General features: G+C 34.8%; 2 protein-coding genes across 2 annotated transcripts in view; one reads left to right on the forward strand and one right to left on the reverse strand.

The window, feature by feature from the left end:
* LOC111510351 (uncharacterized) overlaps nt 1-14,173 on the reverse strand; it is a 44,510-nt gene extending 30,337 nt beyond the window's left edge. The window contains exons 1-2 of the mRNA XM_023166255.2: nt 13,857-14,173; nt 1,093-1,272 (exon numbers count right to left, since the gene is read on the reverse strand). Coding sequence (XP_023022023.2) covers nt 1,093-1,272; nt 13,857-13,953 — 277 coding nt within the window. The 5' untranslated portion in view covers nt 13,954-14,173. The remainder of the gene's footprint in view (nt 1-1,092; nt 1,273-13,856) is intronic.
* The window catches only part of LOC111512000 (neuroparsin-A), a 110,529-nt gene that overhangs the window by 2,116 nt on the left and 86,446 nt on the right, over nt 1-21,967 (forward strand). The gene's annotated exons all lie outside the window — the stretch shown is intronic.

Raw genomic sequence — 21,967 nt, forward strand, 5'->3', positions numbered from 1 at the left:
GTATAATATACATGCCTGTTTAGATTGTACCTTTTGAGAAGTTCATTATGAATGTACTGTATAAATTCCGTTGTTGCTATTTTCGTTCAAAAACCTCAATGAAAGCCATACCGTCATAATATAGAAAATTGATTGAATTCACCAATAAATGCTTTCAATCATCAATCCTTAATCAAAAATTGTTAATATTGGATTATTTACCTAGTTTTTGAAATAATATTCAATACTTTTTGAATCCTCTTTTTGAAAACGATTGTTGGAAAAATTTACAGGTGGGAATGTCAAAACGTAAGACCTCGTTAGCCCTCAGCTCGTACACGTTTCGACTTTTGAGAGTTGTCGTTCATAGGGGAACGACACTTGGTTAAGGGAAAAACAGAGTTTAAATAGATTTAAACAGATATACTTTACCATACTTCTATCAGTATATATAATACTTTTTTTCAGTATTCAGAGACTTTTTGTTTACTCGAAATTATGTTGATGTTTTTCATTTCATTAGGTTGTTCCAAAATTTTTGTCCGTTTTTATGAGCCTATTTTAAACTGTGATATCCCATACTTATTCAATTTAATCAAAATTGGCGCTGTTTGAATTAAATTTGAAAATCGCTCAACAATATCATATAGTAATAAGCAGAAATGGAGCAAAATACTAATATTTGAAAAAACAGGAACAGCAACAATATATAGAGTACAAACATTCATTGATAAATTCAGTTCTGTTTTTTGAATTTTTTACATCTTTGTATCATTCCTGAGTAATTATCAGCGATAAATCTTTTCATAAAATGAGATATTCCTCAAATAATTGAATGCTACGTTTATTTCTTTCAAAACCGCAAATTCAATGGAATCTTTATTGAATAAACAACCAAATTTCAAAAAGTTTTATCATACAGATGAACAATACTTTCGAGAAGATTTTAAAATAGGTCAAGACGATTCCAATCAATTATCATTCGCATTATACAAGCAAAAAACCACGTGCAGAGCTATCTTCTGATAATTTTCATGTAGTTTTGACGACTGATTATCATAATTGAAACATGAATCTCAAATTTCACTGAGTCACGTAGAAATTCAATCTTACCCACGAGTTTATTACCAAGCCGTCTGAGCCATCTCACTGGATACTTATAATTGGCCGATATCAATACAGGTAGTACCAAACAGGAGTACGTGGCCAAACACCAACCTCCAAGGCTAAAAAGCAACGGAGCATGTCCTCTTGAACAATATGGAAGAAGGAACAAAACTGACAGAAGACAAACTGAAAAAAAAATTACAATTAGTTTTACAAATATACGTAGTATGCATTTTGAAAATTAAATTAGTTCTGAACACCTAAATTCTAGAAATTTTAGAAATTCTAGTTGGCAGGTTTGTTATTCAAACACGCCAAAACGAATTTGGATGAAAATTGGCACATGGATGGCCCAACGACTGTTACCACTTCAGGTTAACTCCATTATACTATCCTCAAAATATAAATTATGGTATGCTCATCTCCAGATTGTTTAGTCTAGTTGATATGATGTGGCTAACTCAGTTCAAGAAACGCGCATCGAGAATACTATTGCAGTTCTGGTGTTCAAAAGTGGTTGTCCCAACACAAAAATACTTGTCATCCAGCATAATCGTTTTTGGTAGGAAGGTTTTGGCTTTCTACGAAGTCTTTTCAAAAAAATGAAGTGAATTTTCATTTTTCCCAAGGAATATTTATTTATTCATCAATTTCGATTTGATCTCCTTCAAAGTAGACCCTCTCAGATATAATAAATACATTTGTGTTCTGATATGCCCTTTTTGGTATGTGAGACGCTCGTCCGTTCATGGGTTTCTTCAATCTTGGAAACAGGAAAAAGCCGCAGGTAGACAAATCTGGTGAATACGGTGGCTGATGCATGATTACGGTGTTGTTTTTGGCCACGAACAAGTAACAAGTATTGTGTGTATTGTGATGTGATGTTTCCTTTACATTAAGTGGCGCATAACTCCCGAATAATACTTTTAATTGACCATGCGGCAATAACTCTTGATGCACTACCCACAGTTATCGAAAAAAAAATGAGCAGTGCCTTGATATTTGATCAAACTTGATTTTTTTGGTCATTGCTCTCCTGGGCTTTTCCATTGGGATGATTGGCCTTTGGTTTTTGATGTTATAATCATACATAAATAATAATACTATCATTTATTAATGAAAAGATAGAGAATGTATACAGCAAATACAATTTTTTTGAATAAATGATACCTGCTCGATAAGTGAGCAAACCCTTGTTTCGAGATAAAAATAACCCTACTTAACTACATAAAAAGAAAAATATATTCAATTCAATACAAGAACATTAGGAAAAAAAGCATCACACTTAACAAATATATATGAAAATGAGACAGTGTAATACGAAAAGCAAAGACAATAATGACAACATTTATACAGTACATTTTTTTGCATAGATGATGCATACTCGATAAGTGAGCAAACATCTGTTTCGTGATGAAAGTACATTACTTAACTAACTAATAAATATTCAGTCCAATACAAGAACACCACGAAAAAGCAATACAATTAAAAATATATGTGGGAATAACAGAGTACTTAAAAAAAGCAAACACATTAATAAGAACATTTTAAAAGTACAACCATTTTGGAATAATAGTTATGAAAATAAAAATTAAAACCGTGCATGAAGAATTGAAAAAGCGAGTATAAATAAGATGAGATAAATTGTTTCACCTTATTTTTAAACATGTTAAAGTTCATTATTTACTTCTTCAGAATGGTCAGGAATAAATTGAACGCCTTGGGTGCTATATATATATTATACCCCAACAACATGGCTTTGTAGCAAATGAATCTATCAGCACAAATCTATTCACTTCCACAAATTATGCAAATGAAACCCCAGGGCTCTAATTTGGGGCCCCTTCTGTTCGTTCTCTTCATTAACGACCTACCATTAGTATTAAATTATACTGAAGGTGCTTTGTTCGCTGATGTTTTTGAATTTTATAAACAAACTGTTAGAGACTGTGTATTATTTCAGAAATATTTAAATAGCATTTTTGAAAGGAGCATAAAAAATAAACTGTATTTTAATGTTGAAAAATGTAGTATTTTGTCTATTACGCGATTAAAAGAACCTGTTATGTTTGAGTACAGAATGAATGAAGATGCCCTAAATCGGTGTTCTGAAGTAAAGGATTTGGGAATTACTTATGACCACCTACTGTCCTTTTCCACAGATATTAAAAATATAGCTAAGTCTGCAAACCGATTGCTAGGTTATTTAATTAGACAATCATTTAATTTTACCAATGTACAATCCCTTGAAATTTTGTATTATAGTTTAGTAAGGCAATAATTTGGTGCAATAATTTGGCTAGAAAAAATGAAAACAAATTTTTAAGATACCGACGAGTGCTTAACATTTTGATGATTTTGTTTGAAATTATCAATAATAAAACTAATTCACCAACGTCATTTTCATTACTGCGGTTTAATGTGCCTCCAAGGAGAATGCACTCTTCTGTTACTATCGCTGTTTTATATAGAACTACTATAGCTCCTCTTGCAACAATGTGTCGACTAGCAAATTATTATAACACACTCATTGATCTGGATTGGTCAATAAGTCAAAATATGTTTAGAAACATTATAACCAAACAAATTATTAATTTATCATCATACTGCTAACTGATTATAACCACTACTCAAATAAATTTTCTTATTTGTTAAATTGAAACTAATATTGTGAAAATCATAGTGTTAAGTTCACTTTTACTTTTATTCTCACTTTTATTTTTACTTTCACTTTATTTTTCATGTTTATGGCTTGTAAATCATTATAATTCATTTGTAATATTATATATTTATCCATGTAATCAGACCAATAGGTCTGTTTGGTGACTTTCTACTAAAACACAGTATAGTGTTTTCATATGATTGAATGACAAATTTTTCTTGAGGTAGTTGAATTCATAAAGGATGTTCTGTAGTTTTTTGGTGACCTACAGAATGCGATTTATCCATTTCAAATTACTATCAATGGTTACACCTAAGTATTCGATTTCTTTCACAGGTAATATTGAGAAACTTTAGTTTTGTGAAGTAATGATTTCAAGATTGTCAAAATGCGGTCTGCTTACATCTCTATTTATGTAGAGTAGGGAGGGTGAGTGTAAGCCCACATCACTCAAGCCACATTTGACCCATTGTACATCCTTCCGAGGAGCTGTCCTTCTAGGTTATCGTCCATCCTGTCATTTCCAGGAAGGTGGACAGGTCTCTGGAAGACTTATCCTTTATATCGGCAGGCCAACTCGCCGAACACACACTCTCTTATTGACGATAACTCAGGACACTCACATAGTACATGCCTGACATTCTCATCTTCCTGTTCACACATCTTGCATAGAGGTGTGTCCATTAGCCCCTTATTATGGAGGTGTTTCCTTAATTGACAGTGGCCAGTTGGAAATCCTAATGTTAGGCGTAGTTTTTTTCTGGTTATCGCCAGATATTTTTTCGGATTTCATCCTTTGATTCCATCCCATCAATTTATGGATTAAGCATGGGTGTAACATTTGACTAGTTACGCCATTGTCGAAGTCATCAGGCCGTAGGGGCCACATTATTGCAACTGACAGGTGGGTAATTGCTTTTTTTAAGTTAACCGTTAGTAATTTATGTTCGAACCAGTTCTTTACTAGTGAAAAATCAGCCTTAGCTTTATCTCTTAATATGTCCCAGTTTTCAGCATCATACACTATTGCTGTGTCATCGGCAAATCCAATCATTTCGCCACTGCTATTCAACGAGAACAAACCATCTATATCTTTATTGAACAAAAGAGGTCCCAGAATACCACCTTGAGACACACCATATTGAATAGTTTCTTCCTGACTGAGGACATCGTCTACCTTTACGATCTGCCGTCTATTTGAGATAAATCTTTCATATAATTTCAGGTTTTCATTCCTAATACCAATGTTTTCTAATGTTTGCAGGAGTAGGACATGACCAACAGTGCCAAAAGCTTTTGATAGGTCTATGAAAACACATAGACCGGACTTGTTCTCATTCAAAGCATTATTTAGTTTCGTGGTTAGGGCCAGGATTGCATCTTCTCTTGACGTGTTTTCTCTAAAACCAAATTGCTTGTCAGATAAAGTTTTTTATTTTTAAATATACGTAGGCAACCTTTTCGTTATCCATTTCTCGAATATACCCATGATTAGTCACCAGTTACGATCTGCAACACTCTTGTCGATGCGCGAATAATCAAATAAGTTGATATCTTCGGGAGATGAAGAAATTCAGATGACAGTTTTCAAATTATTACAATTGTCAAAATGCTTCGCTTTTCATAACTGATGAAGCAACGTTTTTCTACAGATGCTATACAATGTGCCACTTCTCTTATCGTTTTCGTATATTCAAAAAGAAATATTTCTCACGTAGTGACAAATATCCGCCATTACAGTGTAATGGCGATGTACTGAACTTATTGGAACCTCTGGAGACACCTTACATTTTGTTTTATGACAGAGAGGACATTGGCAGATCAAATTTATAATGTGGTGCTGCAGGTTTTTCCGAGTTTTCCTGCAGCTGAAAAAGCGCATGCTCCACTGGAATCAATGAAGTCGCCCCAGAGCGTCAATTGAATTTTATTGTTGCTTTATAATTTAATATTTTTTACTGTTATCAAAAAGTCAGTCATGAGTTGTTACATGTCAGATTGATATGACACATTCTCCATGTTGACAACGCTATGCCGACGATTCGCGTGCAATATCCAAGTAGCCCATTGTCGGCGTTTCCATAACAACAAAACCGAAGCACTGCATAATTATTGCTGTCAACTTACTCAACGAAAATAGTTTCATTTTTGATTGTTATAGTATAAACAGTTCAGATTTATCAAATTTCAAATATAATGGAATACGAAGATTCAGAGTTGAAAAATACACCTTCAGAAATTGTTCAGAAAGCAATGGATGTTTGCAATAATTTGCTACCAAGCACATCAAAAAAAAAAGAAATCGCTTACAGAAACTGTAAACGATTGGACTGGAAAATGAAAGCCGAAGTAAATTCTTGTTTCGAAAATACCTTGTTAGTTTATTTTGAAGAGTTGTCAAGAAGATTGAAATCATCAACATTATGGTCTCAGTACCTACTCGATGGTAAGGAGTACCTTGACTATCAAAAACTGTGTTAATATATCAAAATACGTGAAGCTACGTGCATTTTCAAAACGCAAATCTGAAAACTATGCTCCAAAACAGTCAAAAACATTAACTTCTGAAGAAATTCAACAACATCTGATGAAAAGTATTTGCTGATAGAGGTATGAATTGAAAATTTTTAAATTGTTATCGACAAATTAATGTTTGGTATTGATTTCAGGCTGCTTTAGATATTGGCCTTACAGGAGTATGCCGTTGTGATGAACTTCGAAAATTAAAAATTGATAACATGGAAGATCTTAATTTAAAAAATATGTGAAGCCTCGACCATGCACAAATGAAACACGTTTTTTTTTAAATTACAAAAATAGCAAATGTACGAAACAGCCTGTGGGGATAAATAAATTTGACACCATGGCGAAAGAAATAGCGAAATTTTTGCAATTACCGAACTCGGAATTATATACCGGCCACTGTTTCCGAAGGTCACTACTTAGTATTCGGTAAACTTTGCTACTGCGACTATTTTAGTTGCAGGGGCAGATCTTTTAACATTGAAACGCCATGGGGGTTGGAAATCCAGCAATGTTGCTGAATCTTATATCGACAACACCATAGCTAACAAAATGAGAATTTCAAAAAGTATAGTAGAATCCATTCAGCCTCCAGTCTCATTAGAACCTGAACACAACAATGCTGTGGAAGCTCAGTACGTTTCCCCATCAACTTCAACTTCAACCGCAGCTAAGATTTCAATTACCGAAAACATGTTGGAACAAAACGACCTACCAGAAATTACTTTACAAAATTGTTCAAATATAACTGGTAATTACTATTTTCAATAAAATATAAAAATGAATTAATGACATACAAGTATTATTATATATGTATTTTAATTTTCAATAAATGAAAACAACGCAACCGTAGTGCGCAAAGTACAGTGTACAATGCGTGAGAAAATGACATATTTCTCACTTATTGTACAATATACTATTTTCTCGTCAACAATTTCTGGAATGGAATCACAGTATTGGTTTTCTCTATCATATTTTTTGAAGTCAATGAAAAATAAATACTCATAAACGTTATAGTATTTTGTTTCAATCAATTTTTTATGAAAATTGACATATTTTAGATGTCTCGATTATAACAGAATGCAAAGCGAAAGTCTGAACCCTCTTCAGTCATTGTTTTTTGCATATTTCCTCTCATAAAACACAACTTTTGGGAAATATTTGTTCTATAAAATTCTATCAAAATTCGAAAAAAAATTTGTATGAATTACATTGGTATTGATTCAATAACAACAAATGTCAATAACAATCTGAATTGTTTCTGAATTCGATATTTATTTCGTTATAGTTGAAAAGATTTTGTAAATTATAAGTCATTCTTTAGTGCTGCATTAGGAGCTTAAATACAGAAATTATTCACCCTGATACGAATTTGCATCCAGGAATTTTTACTGCATTTATATGAATATTGAAAACTGATTTCTCAACCTTCCAGAAACTGAAGAGACCAGTGAAAACATATCTCAAGGCAAAATACTCCACATATCATTTGTTACATTCAGTGTCACTTTCAGAAAATAAGCCTCGTTTGGAATTTTTCGAACAAAATAGAACTATTAATCAGATATATCCAAAAACAGCTTTCATTTTTGTTTCTGGTTCATTGGAAAAATAACCTCGATAGTAGTTTGTTTATCTCCAGACATTTCATGAAATCGTGGCGTCTATTCATGCATGGTCCATTAAAATTAGAACCAGAATTAGAACTAACAAATACCCTATTCATAGAAGTCAGTGATATAAATGGAGGGCATTATCCAATTTAGGACTTTTTATTAGATTCGATTCACATTAGTTGTTATTTGTTGTTTCATAAAACTATGTCGAGACCTGTATAAAGGTCTTCTAAAATATCTGAAAGTGCATTTGCACCCAAATAGAGGTTACACAATTTTATAAATGTAAATAAAAAATTGTTCAATTGAGGTACTAATTTTCTGAATTATCACGGAAATCCATTTATCTAAATAGTGAAATTCATTGTTGGCAAAAAAAGCAATTTCCATTGATTTCTTGAAATAATCAGTTGGCTAGAAATTATCATGATTTTTAATAAATTATAGTTTCTTTGAAGGGAGTTGACAATGTTTCGTGGTGCATTTCATTAGTTCGGACACCCATTATCTAATGTGATATAAATTGATTGGAAATACCTGAAAGAATCTGTAAAAAAAATAAAAGAGAGATCAGCTGAAAAATAACAATTATATTAAGCAAAAAAACTGAAATTACAATAAAATAAAATACAAGCAACAACCAAAAAATAAAAAAATGAAACTATATCAGGACAGAGATATCAACCTGTCTAGGAACCTATGCAACTGTATTTCAACCGGATATTTATGCTATTGAATTGTGTGCGGAGCGATTGAAAGAATCTCATCCCATACACAAATCAATTTAAATATTCTCGAACAGTCAAACCGCGTTGGAAGCTCTTGGCTCCTACAGAGAAACGTCTAAATTGCTGGCAAATCGCCAAAAACGACTCTCCTCGATAGGAAGATTCAACAGATTGTCTCTGGTCTAGATTCCTGGCCATACTGGCCTGGAAGGCAATGAGGCTTCTGACTCTCTTGTGAAGGAGGGTGCTGCAAGCAGCTTCATCGGACCAGAACCTGTCATTGGTATCGTTTTAGGCTTTGCCAAACATTGAAGACCTGGATGGCAAGAAGATTCATGGACTTCTGGCAGAATCTTCCAGGATTGGCTCACTTCAAGGCGTTTATTCACTCTTCGAAGCTTGATACCAAACAGTTGTTGGACTACAGTCTACAATGTCTAACAGGCCTTCTTACAGGTAACTTCAATTTGAATCATCATATGCAGAGACTCGGACTGTCGGAAGACAGTGTGTGTTGCCTCTGTTTGGAAAATGATGAAACAGCAGAGCACATACTTTGTGCCTGCCCCGCTGGGGATCGAATTAGGTTTTTAGAGTTCGGCAGAGCCGTACTCTTACCATCTGACCCGAAAGACCACTCACCATACATACTAATCGGCTTCTCTCTCTAAACTCTTGCGGGTTGAGATGGAGGTCGAATAGACCCAGTCACTTTGGACCTAACCTAACCTAACCTCATTTACCTTACGACCATGTGGCAAGAACTCCTGATACACTACGCTACGATAATTGAAGAACACAGTGAGTAGAACCTTGACATTTGATCGAACTTAGCGTGCTCTTTGCGAGCTATAGAATCTTTTATTAGGCGCTTCCCATCTTCAAATTTAAATATAACAAAGTGAGTGTTCGATTGATGACCTATTTATTCGGTAAAAATTCATATTGAATATAGAATAAAGGAAATAACTTTCGTCTGATTTCTACTAAGTTTTTTATTTGTTACGACCGGTTTTAGTTTGTTAAACCATTGTCAAGAAACGATTTTAGTAAAGAGTAGAAACCAGTTTTTTCCTTCATCTTATATTCTAAGTATGATATTATCGAAAATATTTAATTCGTTTGAAAGACATCTTGATGACATTATGTGTGGAATATAACATCGTTCAAATGTCCGACACGACCGAAACGTCCAATTTTCCATAACTCTGGCGCATAAATCAGGCTAAATTTGACCGATGGCATGGGTTATGTTGGCTTTGAGGACCGCTATGGTTTGTGGCTCATTTGCATACACCCGCAACTTGAGGAAAACCTCACAAGGAAAAGTCTAACGGGGTCAAATCGCACGACCTATGTGGCCAGTTCACATCACCTCCACGTGAGATGTCCATGGCCTCAAATCGATCGTGCAGAATATCTAATGTGGCATGAACTGTGTGGCACATAGCGCCATTCTGTTGAAACTACATGTCGTTGGTGTCCAGATCATCCAATTCAGGCCAAAAGAAGTTGGTAATCATCGACATAACAAACAGCGGATAAGTTTTCGGTAAATCTTGCGTTTCTTCAACGTACGGGTGTTGGTCGATCGTTTACTGAACCAATGAACTCAAATTCACATTGCGAATAGTCCTCTCAGCAGGACAATTACGGCGAAGCGCTCGGTACGTTTTCCGCAATATCCATTCATGATAATTTGGTAAAACGAACTGAATAAATGGCAACTAATCCTACAGATGTAGCTTCAACAAGATAATCGTTATCAATTGTCAAAGTTCAGAAGTCCCTGTTGAAATAAGACTCTATAGAATCGAAATGTTTAATGATTAGATTAGATCAGATTGTCTGGGAGCTAAACCATGGCCTGATCCATCGCGACCTTTTCAAATCTATTGTAATGCTTCTTGGTTGGTAGAGGTCATTGTCTAGCTTGATTTCTTTGACAAGACTCCATAGCATTGACACTGACCATTTTATATAGCTGGCAGCCTCTGGTTTCTGCATCTTGCGTGTCTCAGCCTTGCTATCTCTTCGCATTCACAGAGCAAATGCAGTGCGGTTTCTTCCTCTTATTGACAGAACCTGCATTGGGTTTCTTCTATCAGACCCATGTTGCTCATATGTTTCCTGAGTCAGCTATGCCCCGTTAGTAGACCCACCACTACCCTTACAACCTTACGGTTGTGGTTTAGCAGGTCTTCCGTGAATCTAGTAGATGGTTCCTAGGAGCTTATTCCATCAATTCATCGATTTGGCTTGCATCCATGAATTTATGGATGTCTTTATAGATGCTTTCGCTACCCCGCAGAAGGGTTCTGGGCCGATCATAGCCTTGGATGCGCCTTCACGGGCTATTTTGGGTACTCCTTGAGTACCCAAAATAGGGTACTCAAGGAGACAGCTTCCCACCAGTCTTGAGAAGACTTGAAATAAGCTGAGCGCCTTAAATACCGCCTGGTTGTCGGAGAAAAATGGCAATGGTCTTATTTCAGACCTTCTGCCTGTTTATTTCCTCTAAATGTGTAATGATACTTTTGTTTTGACTTTTCATTCCTTTCTCCTTTTGTGACGTTAACCACTATATAAGAGGCGAGAACCTCTTGTATCAGTGACAACACTATCTATAATCGGATCCAAAAATTGATATGTATCCGTATACGGCATCTTTGTTTTGAAATCACTGTGTCTTGTGTCTTGTTCTGTTACCGAATTAACGTCAATTCACTGGTTTCAGAAGTTTAAAATATTCAAAATGTGGAGACAAACGTTCATCACCAATTACATTATTTCATAATCATATGGAAGTAACAAACAGGTTTCTGATGAATCTGAGAGCCTTACTACTAACCAAGTGGAAACAACAAACTCCATATCAGAGGAAAATTAAAAATACAATGAAGAATGGAATATCTTTGCGAGCTGAAAGTGAATTTTCATCATGTTTGTTTTCTCTCGAATTTTCTGTCTTATCTCGATCAAGATGACCCATTCTTCCGTCTTGTTGAGACATTATTTTTTAGGAGGAAATCTACTTTTGACTCGTTCGATACAAGAGACGAGAATTTCTTGATTTGGTGGCAACAACTATTGTTCAGAAATTTTTGAAGCAGAACTGCTATTTTTACTCGTCATGTATACAATACATGACGCCTTGAAAGACAAATTTTGCAGAAAAATATTTTTCATGATCCTATTTTATAGGTATTCGCATCGCATTTCTAGTCATATCTAGGTTTTTACGTTCATTTCCAAAATGAGGATTTTCCTTTTCGTTGAATGACGAAGGTGTGGTTTGAGATCATTCATTTCTGAAATGCATCTGTTCATTAAAAATTTGTCACTTATTTTTCAATAAAAGTTTGAACAGACAACTTATTTTCAAGGTTTACCATCATCATCGTATAAACTTGTTTTTTATTTTTTTTTTTTGTTATTTTCACTGTTAATATTGAGAAGTATAGTTGAATTTCGACTTTTTTCCTCATATCTAAACATGTTGTTATTGAAGGCTTTGAAACACAAAAGATTTGTTTCCACTTAAATCAGCCAACAACGTTTTTACGAAAAACTCCAATTTTCTCAGTAATAAAACATAACCAATAACTTGAAATTAATTATTTTAGTAATTTGTGCCAAATAACATTTCACACACGAGTTATGATTATGCAGTTTAGAAAACCAAGCTCAAATTTATAAAATTTAGTAAATTGCTGCATACCATAGCTAACAGAGCACGATATATACTTGATTTGGAACGCCGTACCTTCTTTTCCGTTAAAACTGAGACTACTTTTCAAGAAATCGTGCATTATATACTCTTGCAGAATGGTAAACAAAATATTCTCCTTAAGCTCAATTAATTTTTTTCCAAAACGCAGCCCTCTGTTGACACCTAATTTCACCAAAACAAAGAATACTGTCAGTGAATTTCATTAGTTCAGACTTGTCTGAACATTGAACATTGTCTGATTTGATATAATATAAAATGATTTGAAATCTCTGAAAGAATCAATAGAATTATAATGAATAGTTGAAAATAACAATTATATCAAGCATGAAAAATACAAAGCAACAATAGAAAATTGAAAAGAAATTAAAAAAGTTCAAGCCAAGTTTCTTCACGACTTTTGGATTGATAGTAACCACAGTCGTTTTTGGGTGATAACTGGACTTATTCCCCCCAGAGATGACTATTTATAGGTCATTATAATGCTTCCACCTATCCCCTTTACTCTCGCTCCGCTCCACCGGTTTAGCGGAGGCTGACCGTTTTGCGGAAGTTGACCGTTTTCCGCTTGATTATGGGTTTCCATATGTTGCGCATCTCTACACTAACTTGACTTTATACGGCTTCTTTGAATTTCCTCCTGAACCAGTGTTCCTTTCTATGGATCTCAGCTTGGGATCACTTGATGTTGATGAGTCCAGATTTGCTGATTTCGCCACGCTGCGTATGTTTCTTGTTCTCGGTAATGCAGACTTTCAATGGCCTCTCACTTTCACCGATAAAGGATTTTTCGCACTCGCAGGGTATCCGGTAAATGCAATGCTTAGAATCGCAGTCCGCGTTTGACAGCTTGGTTTTCGCGAGGCTGCTACGGCTAGTGTTTCCGGATCAGAAGCAGGTTATGATGTTGTACTTGGATCCAATTCTTCCTATCCTTTCCGACAATCCTCTGATATAGAGAAGTGCAAGTACTGGTTGTGACGGCTACACTTCCTTGTGAAGCTCTTGCTGTCTTTCAACCAAGGTCTGTTGCACCATCACTTTGGAGTAACCATTTCGTTGAAATTTTCGAAACATTCCTTCGCATTTTCCACTATTCATCTTATTGATTTTTCCAGGGATTTTAAATTATTTTATATCATATTAGACAATAGAAGTCCGAACTAATGAAATTCACCATGAAAAATTGGTAACCACCTTCGGACAAATAATAAAATACTGTCAGTGTTGATGACCCCAATTATTGAAATATTCCAAGATTGTTTTTTTAGGTCAGGTCCATATTTACAAGCTGTTTCAATTTTAAATTTCGAGATAGATATAATGAGCATTGACCTGATGCAGACAAACAATTTTCTATTCAAGTGAAATTCAAAATGTAAATCAGATTATACCTTACACACCTGTTCAAAAAGTAATTAAAGTCTTGAAATATTGTATTGTAGAATTTATTTTTATCAGTACATAGTGAGAACTACGTGTTTGGATTTTTTCAATTGATGATAACTTACCAGTTTCTGCAATTTTTTCATTTCTCTCTTCGGGTTGCAATTTTTGTAGAGTATGCAAACTCCTCAATCTGCCTCTCACCCTAATTATCATACCCATTATCGTTAACGAAAACGCATAACACACTGAATTCGGCTTCAAATACGTCTCCCAACTTGACACTAAACCTCCACGTTTTCAGTTTTCTGACGCTGAACTTTCAGCGGACGCACTGAAATAGATTTCAGGAGAATCTTTTCCAATTCCTACTCTTTTCTTATTATTGTGAATGCGCCGACTGCGTTTTATTCATGTTTTGATAAATATTTATCTCACTGTGGCGTTTTTTTATTTGTGCGAAATTTTTCATGGGTTATTTATGTCTCTTGGCAACTGGAAGTGTGTTGCCAGTTGATTAGAAAATACCCAAATCTCGGATTCAATTTATAATGAATTTCATTTGTGCGGACTTCCATTGCCTGATCTAATATATAGAAATGGATGTTTGTTGGTTGGTTGGTTGGTTGGTTGGATGGTTGGTAAGTGATAAACTTCTACATCGCTCAACCGATCGTGATGAAACTTGACATGTATAAGTAATTTTTCATAGAGAAGGTTTTTAGGCGATAAATTTTTCTGTAACTAGCCACTAGATGGCGCTGTAGAACAATTTTTTGAAAGCACTGTTCTATAACGCTGCGCACTCCTAAGTTCGTTGATTTTGATTCTGTCAAAACATTGGAACAGCAGCGATACAGCAGCATAGTACTAATTAGTACTACAACTACCAAATTCTACGCGGGCAAAGCCGCGGGCAACAACGAGTATTAAATAAAATGATCTGAAATCCCTGTAAGAACTAATAAAAAAAAAGAATTAAAAAGTAATATCTGAAAATAACAATCATTTTAAGAAAAAAATCCTGAAATGAAATACGAGTAAAAATAAAACAATAAAAAGTTGAAAGATTCCAAGCCAAGTTATTTCATGATATTTCGAATGTTAGTATCCACAATCATCTTCGGGTGATGACTGGACTACTTCCTCCGAGAGATGACTATTTATGGGTTATTCGAGTACTTTCACTTATTTCCGTTTTCTTTTTCGCCCTTCACCGGTTTAGTGGGAGATGTCCGTTTGGCGGGAGTTGGCCATTTTTCGCTCGATTATGGGTTTCCATATGTATCTCTATGCTAGCTTGGCTTAATATATTGTTGGACAACATGTATGCAGCTTCTTTGAATTTCCTCCTAAACCAATGTTCCTCCCTGTGTATGATCTCAGCTTGGGACCACTCGATGTTTTTCCTTGCAATGGTTGTATTATGGGGAGTAAAAATCCAGACAAGTTTTGAGCAGCCAAATCTCTGGAGCTGATGATCTGTCTGAGTAATTATGAAATTACTAGGCTGCTGTGTACGAAACTGTTATTGACAACTGAAAGATGAAGTATTGACACAAGATGAAGGACTGCCAATGGAATCGTCACTTTCACCAGTCATAGCCAGACGACACCTTTATAATATGGAACATGGGAATACTGAACTAGACGCCTTCATTAATCACATCAACAGACATTTCATCTCTCTCACAATGGAGTGGAATGTCCACAACGAGTTGCCATTCTTAGACGTATTGGTGAAGAAGACCTACACTAAGTGGAAACATCTGTATATCGAAAACCCACTCACACAGGGCAGTATCTGAACCACGAATCCAACCACCATCATTCGAATAAAAGAGGAATCAAGACTCTATCAGACCGTGCTTTCGGGCTCTTTAACACAAAGTATTACGAAGAACAAAATCAGATCCTGCTTCAGATCCGGAAACACTATCCGTGCAGCCTCACGAAAACTAAACCACCAAACGCGGACTGCGATTTCAAGAATTGTATTTACCGGATACCCTGTGAGTGCGGAAAATTCTATATTGGTGAAACTAAGAGGCCATTGGAAGTTTCACATTGCTGAGCACAAAAAACACACACAGCGAGGGGAAACCAGCAAATCAGGAATAGCAGAGCATGTTTGGGCCCATCAACATAACATCGAGTGGTCTCAAACTGAGATCATACACAGAAAGGAATATTGGTTTAGGAGTAAATTCAAAGAAGCCGCATACATGTTGTCCAACAATGTATTTAGCCAATCCGGTTTAGTGGAAGATTATGGAAACCCATAACCTTCCACTAAACCGGAAAGCGGAGATAAGAGAAAGTACTCAAATGACCGACAAATAGTCATCTCTCGGAGGAATTAGTCCAGTCATTATCCGATGATGATTGTGGATACCAACAATCAAAACGTTGTGAAGTAATTCGGCCTGGAATCTCTTAAATTTTTATTTATTGTTCAATTGTTCTATTATTACCTGTATTTTATTTCACTATTTTTTTCATTTCAGGTGTTTTGCTCAATGTAAATGTTATATTCGGCTATTCTTTTTTAGTTCTTCTTTTTTTATTAGTTCTTTCAAGGATTTCAAACCAGTTCAGGTTTCAGACAATGAAAGTCCGAACTGATGAAATTCATCATGAAATATTGTCAATCATCTTCAAACAAACATATACTTATATTTCTACAATTTTGTGAGGAAAAGCACAAAACCAAAGAAATCCAGAATTAAATCTGAATAACTTTGAAAATATTAGGAAACGAGAAGATAATGACAATAATTACATAAAATACGAAAAAAGAGAAATACTGTGTCAGAAAAACAAATATACATCAGACAAGAAAACCAAATGTTTACGACAGAGAAATAATTCATATACATAATGTATACATTGATGTGAGAGAAACAGAAGATAATGACAAAAGTACGGAAAAATGGCAAGGAAGCAGGTTTATACTTCAATCCCCTATCTCAGGGGAAGAGATACTTATACATTTCAAACTGCCTTCTTACAATGATTTACAAGAAAGACGCAAGAGTATTACCTTATTGAGTATGATAATACACCATACAACAAATATTAGATAGAAAAAACAGATCTACAGCGGTTTTGCTCACTGTTTTCTTCGATTACTGTGGCATAGTGCATCATAAGTTCTTGCCACATGGACCTACGGTCAATAAAGAGTAGGTATTATGCTCTGCTTGTGAGAAGCAATATGAAGAAAATATCCGGTATTTAGGAAAAACAATTTATGGCTTTTGCATCACGATAATGCACTTTCTCACTCGTCATTACTCGTTCATAGTTTTCTGGTCAAAAATAACACCGTTATCACGCCCCAGCCACCGTATTCACCAGATTTTGGCCCGAGCGACTCTTCTCTGTTCCAAAAATTGAAGAGATCCATTGAAGGATGGCGATTGAGGCGATAGAAATGGATGAATGAATAAATATATATTGTTGAACAGACATTGATGTGAACAACAAACAAAGTGAACAACAACAACAAAAACGTACACTAAAGACGATAGATAGGGCATTCATGGATTTGGGTAGAACTCTTCGAAAAAATACCTACAAAAATATTTATGGGAAATTCCGGAGAAGTAAGAAAAACATTCTGAATGATCCAAGAAATATATGAAGATAAACCAAAACGGAAATTAATAAATCAACATTATTAGGAGAAGAATGGAGGGAAAAAAATTGAAAAAATAAAATTTTACGTTGGTTTTCGATATCTAAAAAGAACTGATTTTTCAAAGGATGCATGTGCTGACGATGATCTAAGCAGAAAGTCAATAAGTTTTACAGAAAAACTTAAAAATTCTTATTTACACACAAAAAAAAATGTATAAATAATAATAACAATTATATAGCATCTAGGAACATATAAATATCTTTGTATCTTATGAAGAAGATTTGGTAAAGAAAAAACAATTTGATTGAAGTACTGTCAATCTATAGTACCGATTGTGATGAAATAACGTATCACTTGTTCACTGAATGCTCTGAAAAATCATTAGTTGCACTACGATTTTCAAATGCTTTTTCCGATTTCTCCATAAATCGATTGAACAATACAGAAACTACTAATACTTTTCGTAGAGAAATCATTACTTTCACAACGGCAACATTGAAAAAAATATCTGAATTGAACTCATGGCGGGATTTACTACGTTATTCCTATTCTGGGAAAGTAAACATGTTTTCATTTTGGATTATGTTTTGTTTTCACATGAGATGGAACTGAGTGGAATGGGCGATGAACATTTACATATTCTTGGAATTCAAGTCAATCTTCCATTGGGTCAGCGCCCTTTTAGTTCCAAGACAATCTCTTTCAGTGCTTCACAGCGTTGATTGGAATCGTACCATTTTACTTCATTTGATCATGTTTTTTCGCGGATTTCAGTTCAGGTTTGCCAATTCACAGAATCAACTAAGGTCAAAAACTATGGATTAACAGAGATTTTCAAACGATTTAATAAAACAAATGTATTCAGCCATATAGAACTTAATGGAAAGTATTTAGGTTCAAAGTCTCAGAATAAAATGTTACGTACTATGATCATATAATGTATTGATGATAATGAAAGTAACAATATCATTATTTATGCGATATCAATCCTGAAAAATATTTTCTCTTCTGAATGAGAACAGTATTATCAACATTATTAACAAGATCACGTGGAATGAAAAATGTAAATTCTTTAAGGAATTTTCCCTCTGATAAGACAACTGCGATATATTGATTCATATTATGTATAAATCAATAATTCTGCATCAGATTGTACATTTCTTTCATACAATCTTTAACTACATTTGAAAGTTCACTGCATTGCATGCTCAAAATTATTAATCTTTTCCCAAAAAGGGTTCAGTTCAACGAGGTTCCGTTCTGGGCCCACTATAAATCTGTATATTATATGTCCCTGGTTGACAATGTTCAATCAACAATTCGACAACAACGTGAGATCTATTCAGAATGTCCGAACCTAGACCAGGTATTCCAGTCAACCTCTTTGTCTCTAACATCTCAAGTACAGCTTGTCAAATCTATGAAGCGACTTCAAAGTCTTGACGACAATCTTGTAGTGTCTAATTCAGTGAAGGATAGTATGCGACAAAAGTCTGTGCTCTAAGAAAATGCCATCCGAATCGAAATTGAAACAAAAAGTTTCGTGTGGTCAAGCGAGAGAAGTGACTGCTAATGTACTTTTTTCATGCAACGACAAACTGATAATGGCATAAGCATGAACCTGAAAAAAATTCATGAGCGTTGTGCAAAAGAGGCGGGTGTAAGTTTGGGTAGCATTAAAAGAATAACTAGTGGAATGAAAACAATTGAAAATGGTGAATCATCCTCTTTTTCAATACCTAATAAAAAAGACATAGAAAATCATCAAAATTAGATTTCCGACAAGGATCTTATTCGTCATTATATACTCAATTATTACATTACTGAGAAATAACTTCCCGCGTTAAACCGCATAAATAATTTGTTGACGAAAATTGTTACAAGGGATCATATGGGTCTCTGAGGAGAGTGATGAAAGAAATAGATTTCAGATGGAAAAAAACCAAAAAAAAAATTGCTCATGAAAAAACCGGCGATTCAGCAGTTGCGAAGAAATTTTCTTAGAGACATGAAGAAATACCGTGAAGAAGGTCGAACAATAATTTATATGGATGAAACATATATCCATGCTTCACATACACATGAAAAGAGTTGGTATGATTATTCGAATGGAGGGTTGCTTACATCAATTTCGAAAAGGCATAAACTTATAATCGTGAATGCAAGAGAAGAAAATGGATTCGTGAAAAATTCAAATCCAACACAAAATCGGGCAACTATCATACCGAAATAAATTACAACTACAAAAAGTGGTTGCAAGAAATGAAGAAATTCCTCATGGACATACTGTACTCGGACTGCCTCCTTATCATCCAAGATTTGAACCAATAGAATTAGTATGGGTATCACTGAAACAATATGTGGCTGATAAAAATGTGGATTTCAATTTCAAATCCGTTGAAAGCTTATGTGACAAATTGTTCACTTCGTTTCCTCAAGGACAGTGGAAAAAATTTTAAAATATGTTTTTCCGTTAACCAGCTGTCGCACTCCTACGAACGACAACCCTCAGAAGTCGAAACTTGTGCGAGCTAAGGATTAACGAGGTCTTACCTTTTAACATGTGATTCCTAACACGGGTTGGACGATAACAAGTGGAAATCGATCGTTTATACTGAGGTTTGAACTACCGACCAACACGGCAGTCAATTCGAGTGAGTGAACAAAGCACCCGCGTCGAACCGCCTGGCTACCGACTGACCATTGCAAACACGCAAAACGTTTTGAAGAATTTTATGCTTCGAAGGAACTTGCTCTTGATTTTGCAATAGACAAAATTATAATAAATGTTCAAGGTGATAGTGACAACGATAGTACCAGTGAGGATAGTGATAACTCTACAAGTGATTCCGATCTCTCTGGAGTTGACCGTTTATAATTTTTTATCATAACTTTAGTTATATTTTTATTTTAGTTCATTCATCTCAATAAATTTAATGTTTCCCAAGAAATTTTCATTTTGAAATTCAATCTTCAACCTTAATGAATTACATCTTCAGAATCTTTCTACCTTTCCTCAATAAACCCGAAATCAAATGCAACACAGACTGCTGAAAAAATCAAACTCATTTAAATTCAATTACGTAAATACCGCATAATCATACCGAACTGATAATTGACCATCAATTAAAAAAACCATCAACCCTCATTGCTACTTGCACTGTAAAACCCAAATAGGCGCATCAAGTCGCACGGTAGATTTCATGCTTTTCTATCCTAATGCGTTCTCTGTCAGTAGTGTACGCAGGTGTAGTAAATCATCTGCCCCTCTGAGTTCTCAATGAAGGGTGGTGAAACAAAACAACACTTGTTATTTCAGATACACGGCATAATTGTCGTTCTTATTCCACTTTTTAGTATGTACATCTAAGTTGTTGTTTATTTAAACTGATCTTCGAACTAACTAACTCTGAACACTGAAAGAAAATATCTCAACTATCGATTCTGAGAATTATCATCTTCATGTTCAAAATGTAGTCCTAATTTTATGATAATTTTTTATCAGATATCCGTGATATCTTATCCACAATTACTACTCGTTTTTTTCACAATTTCTCAACTGATGTACCCATTTTACAAAAATTCTGCCTGAGTTCTTTGGCATTCTGCTATGTTGGATCTTTGCTAAAGTTACCTCTCTCAAAACTCCGCAGTAATTTCAGATGTTGAACTAGCTTCAGACCTTACTGCATTTTGGAGTCAAACTATCGTTGAAGGCATGTATGTATTTCGGTCTAGTTTACAATGAGCCAAAGTGATGAATTTTACAATATCTATTCCATCTCATCTGCAAGATGTCTTATGGTTGATTAATTTTTGCCCGTATGGCTTTTTCAGAGCTTTCGAGGTTCTGGTTCCAATGCACTTTTTTTCTTCCATACAGCCGCTGGTATTGGGGAATTCCTCAAGCTGTGAGTGATTTATGAATCACAATTGCTAACTATGAAATCTTGAAGATTGTCGCTGTTGGCTTTATTCGTTGGTATAAATATATTCAGCCTAATTAAGTTGGATTGATTGGGTGTGGGTGGGTGTGTTTGAATTGGTCCTTTAATTTGTTTAATAATTAATGCGGTTTATCATTTACCTCTTCATTGACCTGTTTTTTTCCTTTTCATCATTTCTATGATTTGTTTATTGATCTTGCAAAATTAGTTCCCGACTCCTTCTGCTCAACCGGTGAATATTTACACCCGATCACCTTTCACAAGTTCGACCTTCATTAATCATTTCCTTCTTCAAAAACTACAGTTTGTACTATGTGATGCCTCCATAGGTTTTCAATAAGTGCTACAATTAAACCATGCTCAAGGGAATATCGAATTCATCTACCTGTCGTTGATTTTCTGGTTCATCTCAACATGACCCGTTGCTTATTTTTCAATAACTCAGACTCTTTCGACGACATCCCAAAGTTTTTGATCTCTACACTGACCTTATATATTCCACTTTGCACTTGTTGGATTTTTTCTGTCATTTCCTTCTTTAGAGCTTGCCTGATTTCGTTCAGTGGTCAGACTTACAGTTTTTTCTGCTTCTCTTAGTAGTTCCTTTTCTGCATATTTCAACTTCTTGTTGTTCTAAATGGTTCAT

This window comes from Leptinotarsa decemlineata, unplaced genomic scaffold (genome assembly GCF_025532065.1).
Source record: "Leptinotarsa decemlineata unplaced genomic scaffold, Ldec_3_MD MMD2_tig00003736_RagTag_RagTag, whole genome shotgun sequence".
Lineage (NCBI taxonomy): Eukaryota > Metazoa > Arthropoda > Insecta > Coleoptera > Chrysomelidae > Leptinotarsa > Leptinotarsa decemlineata.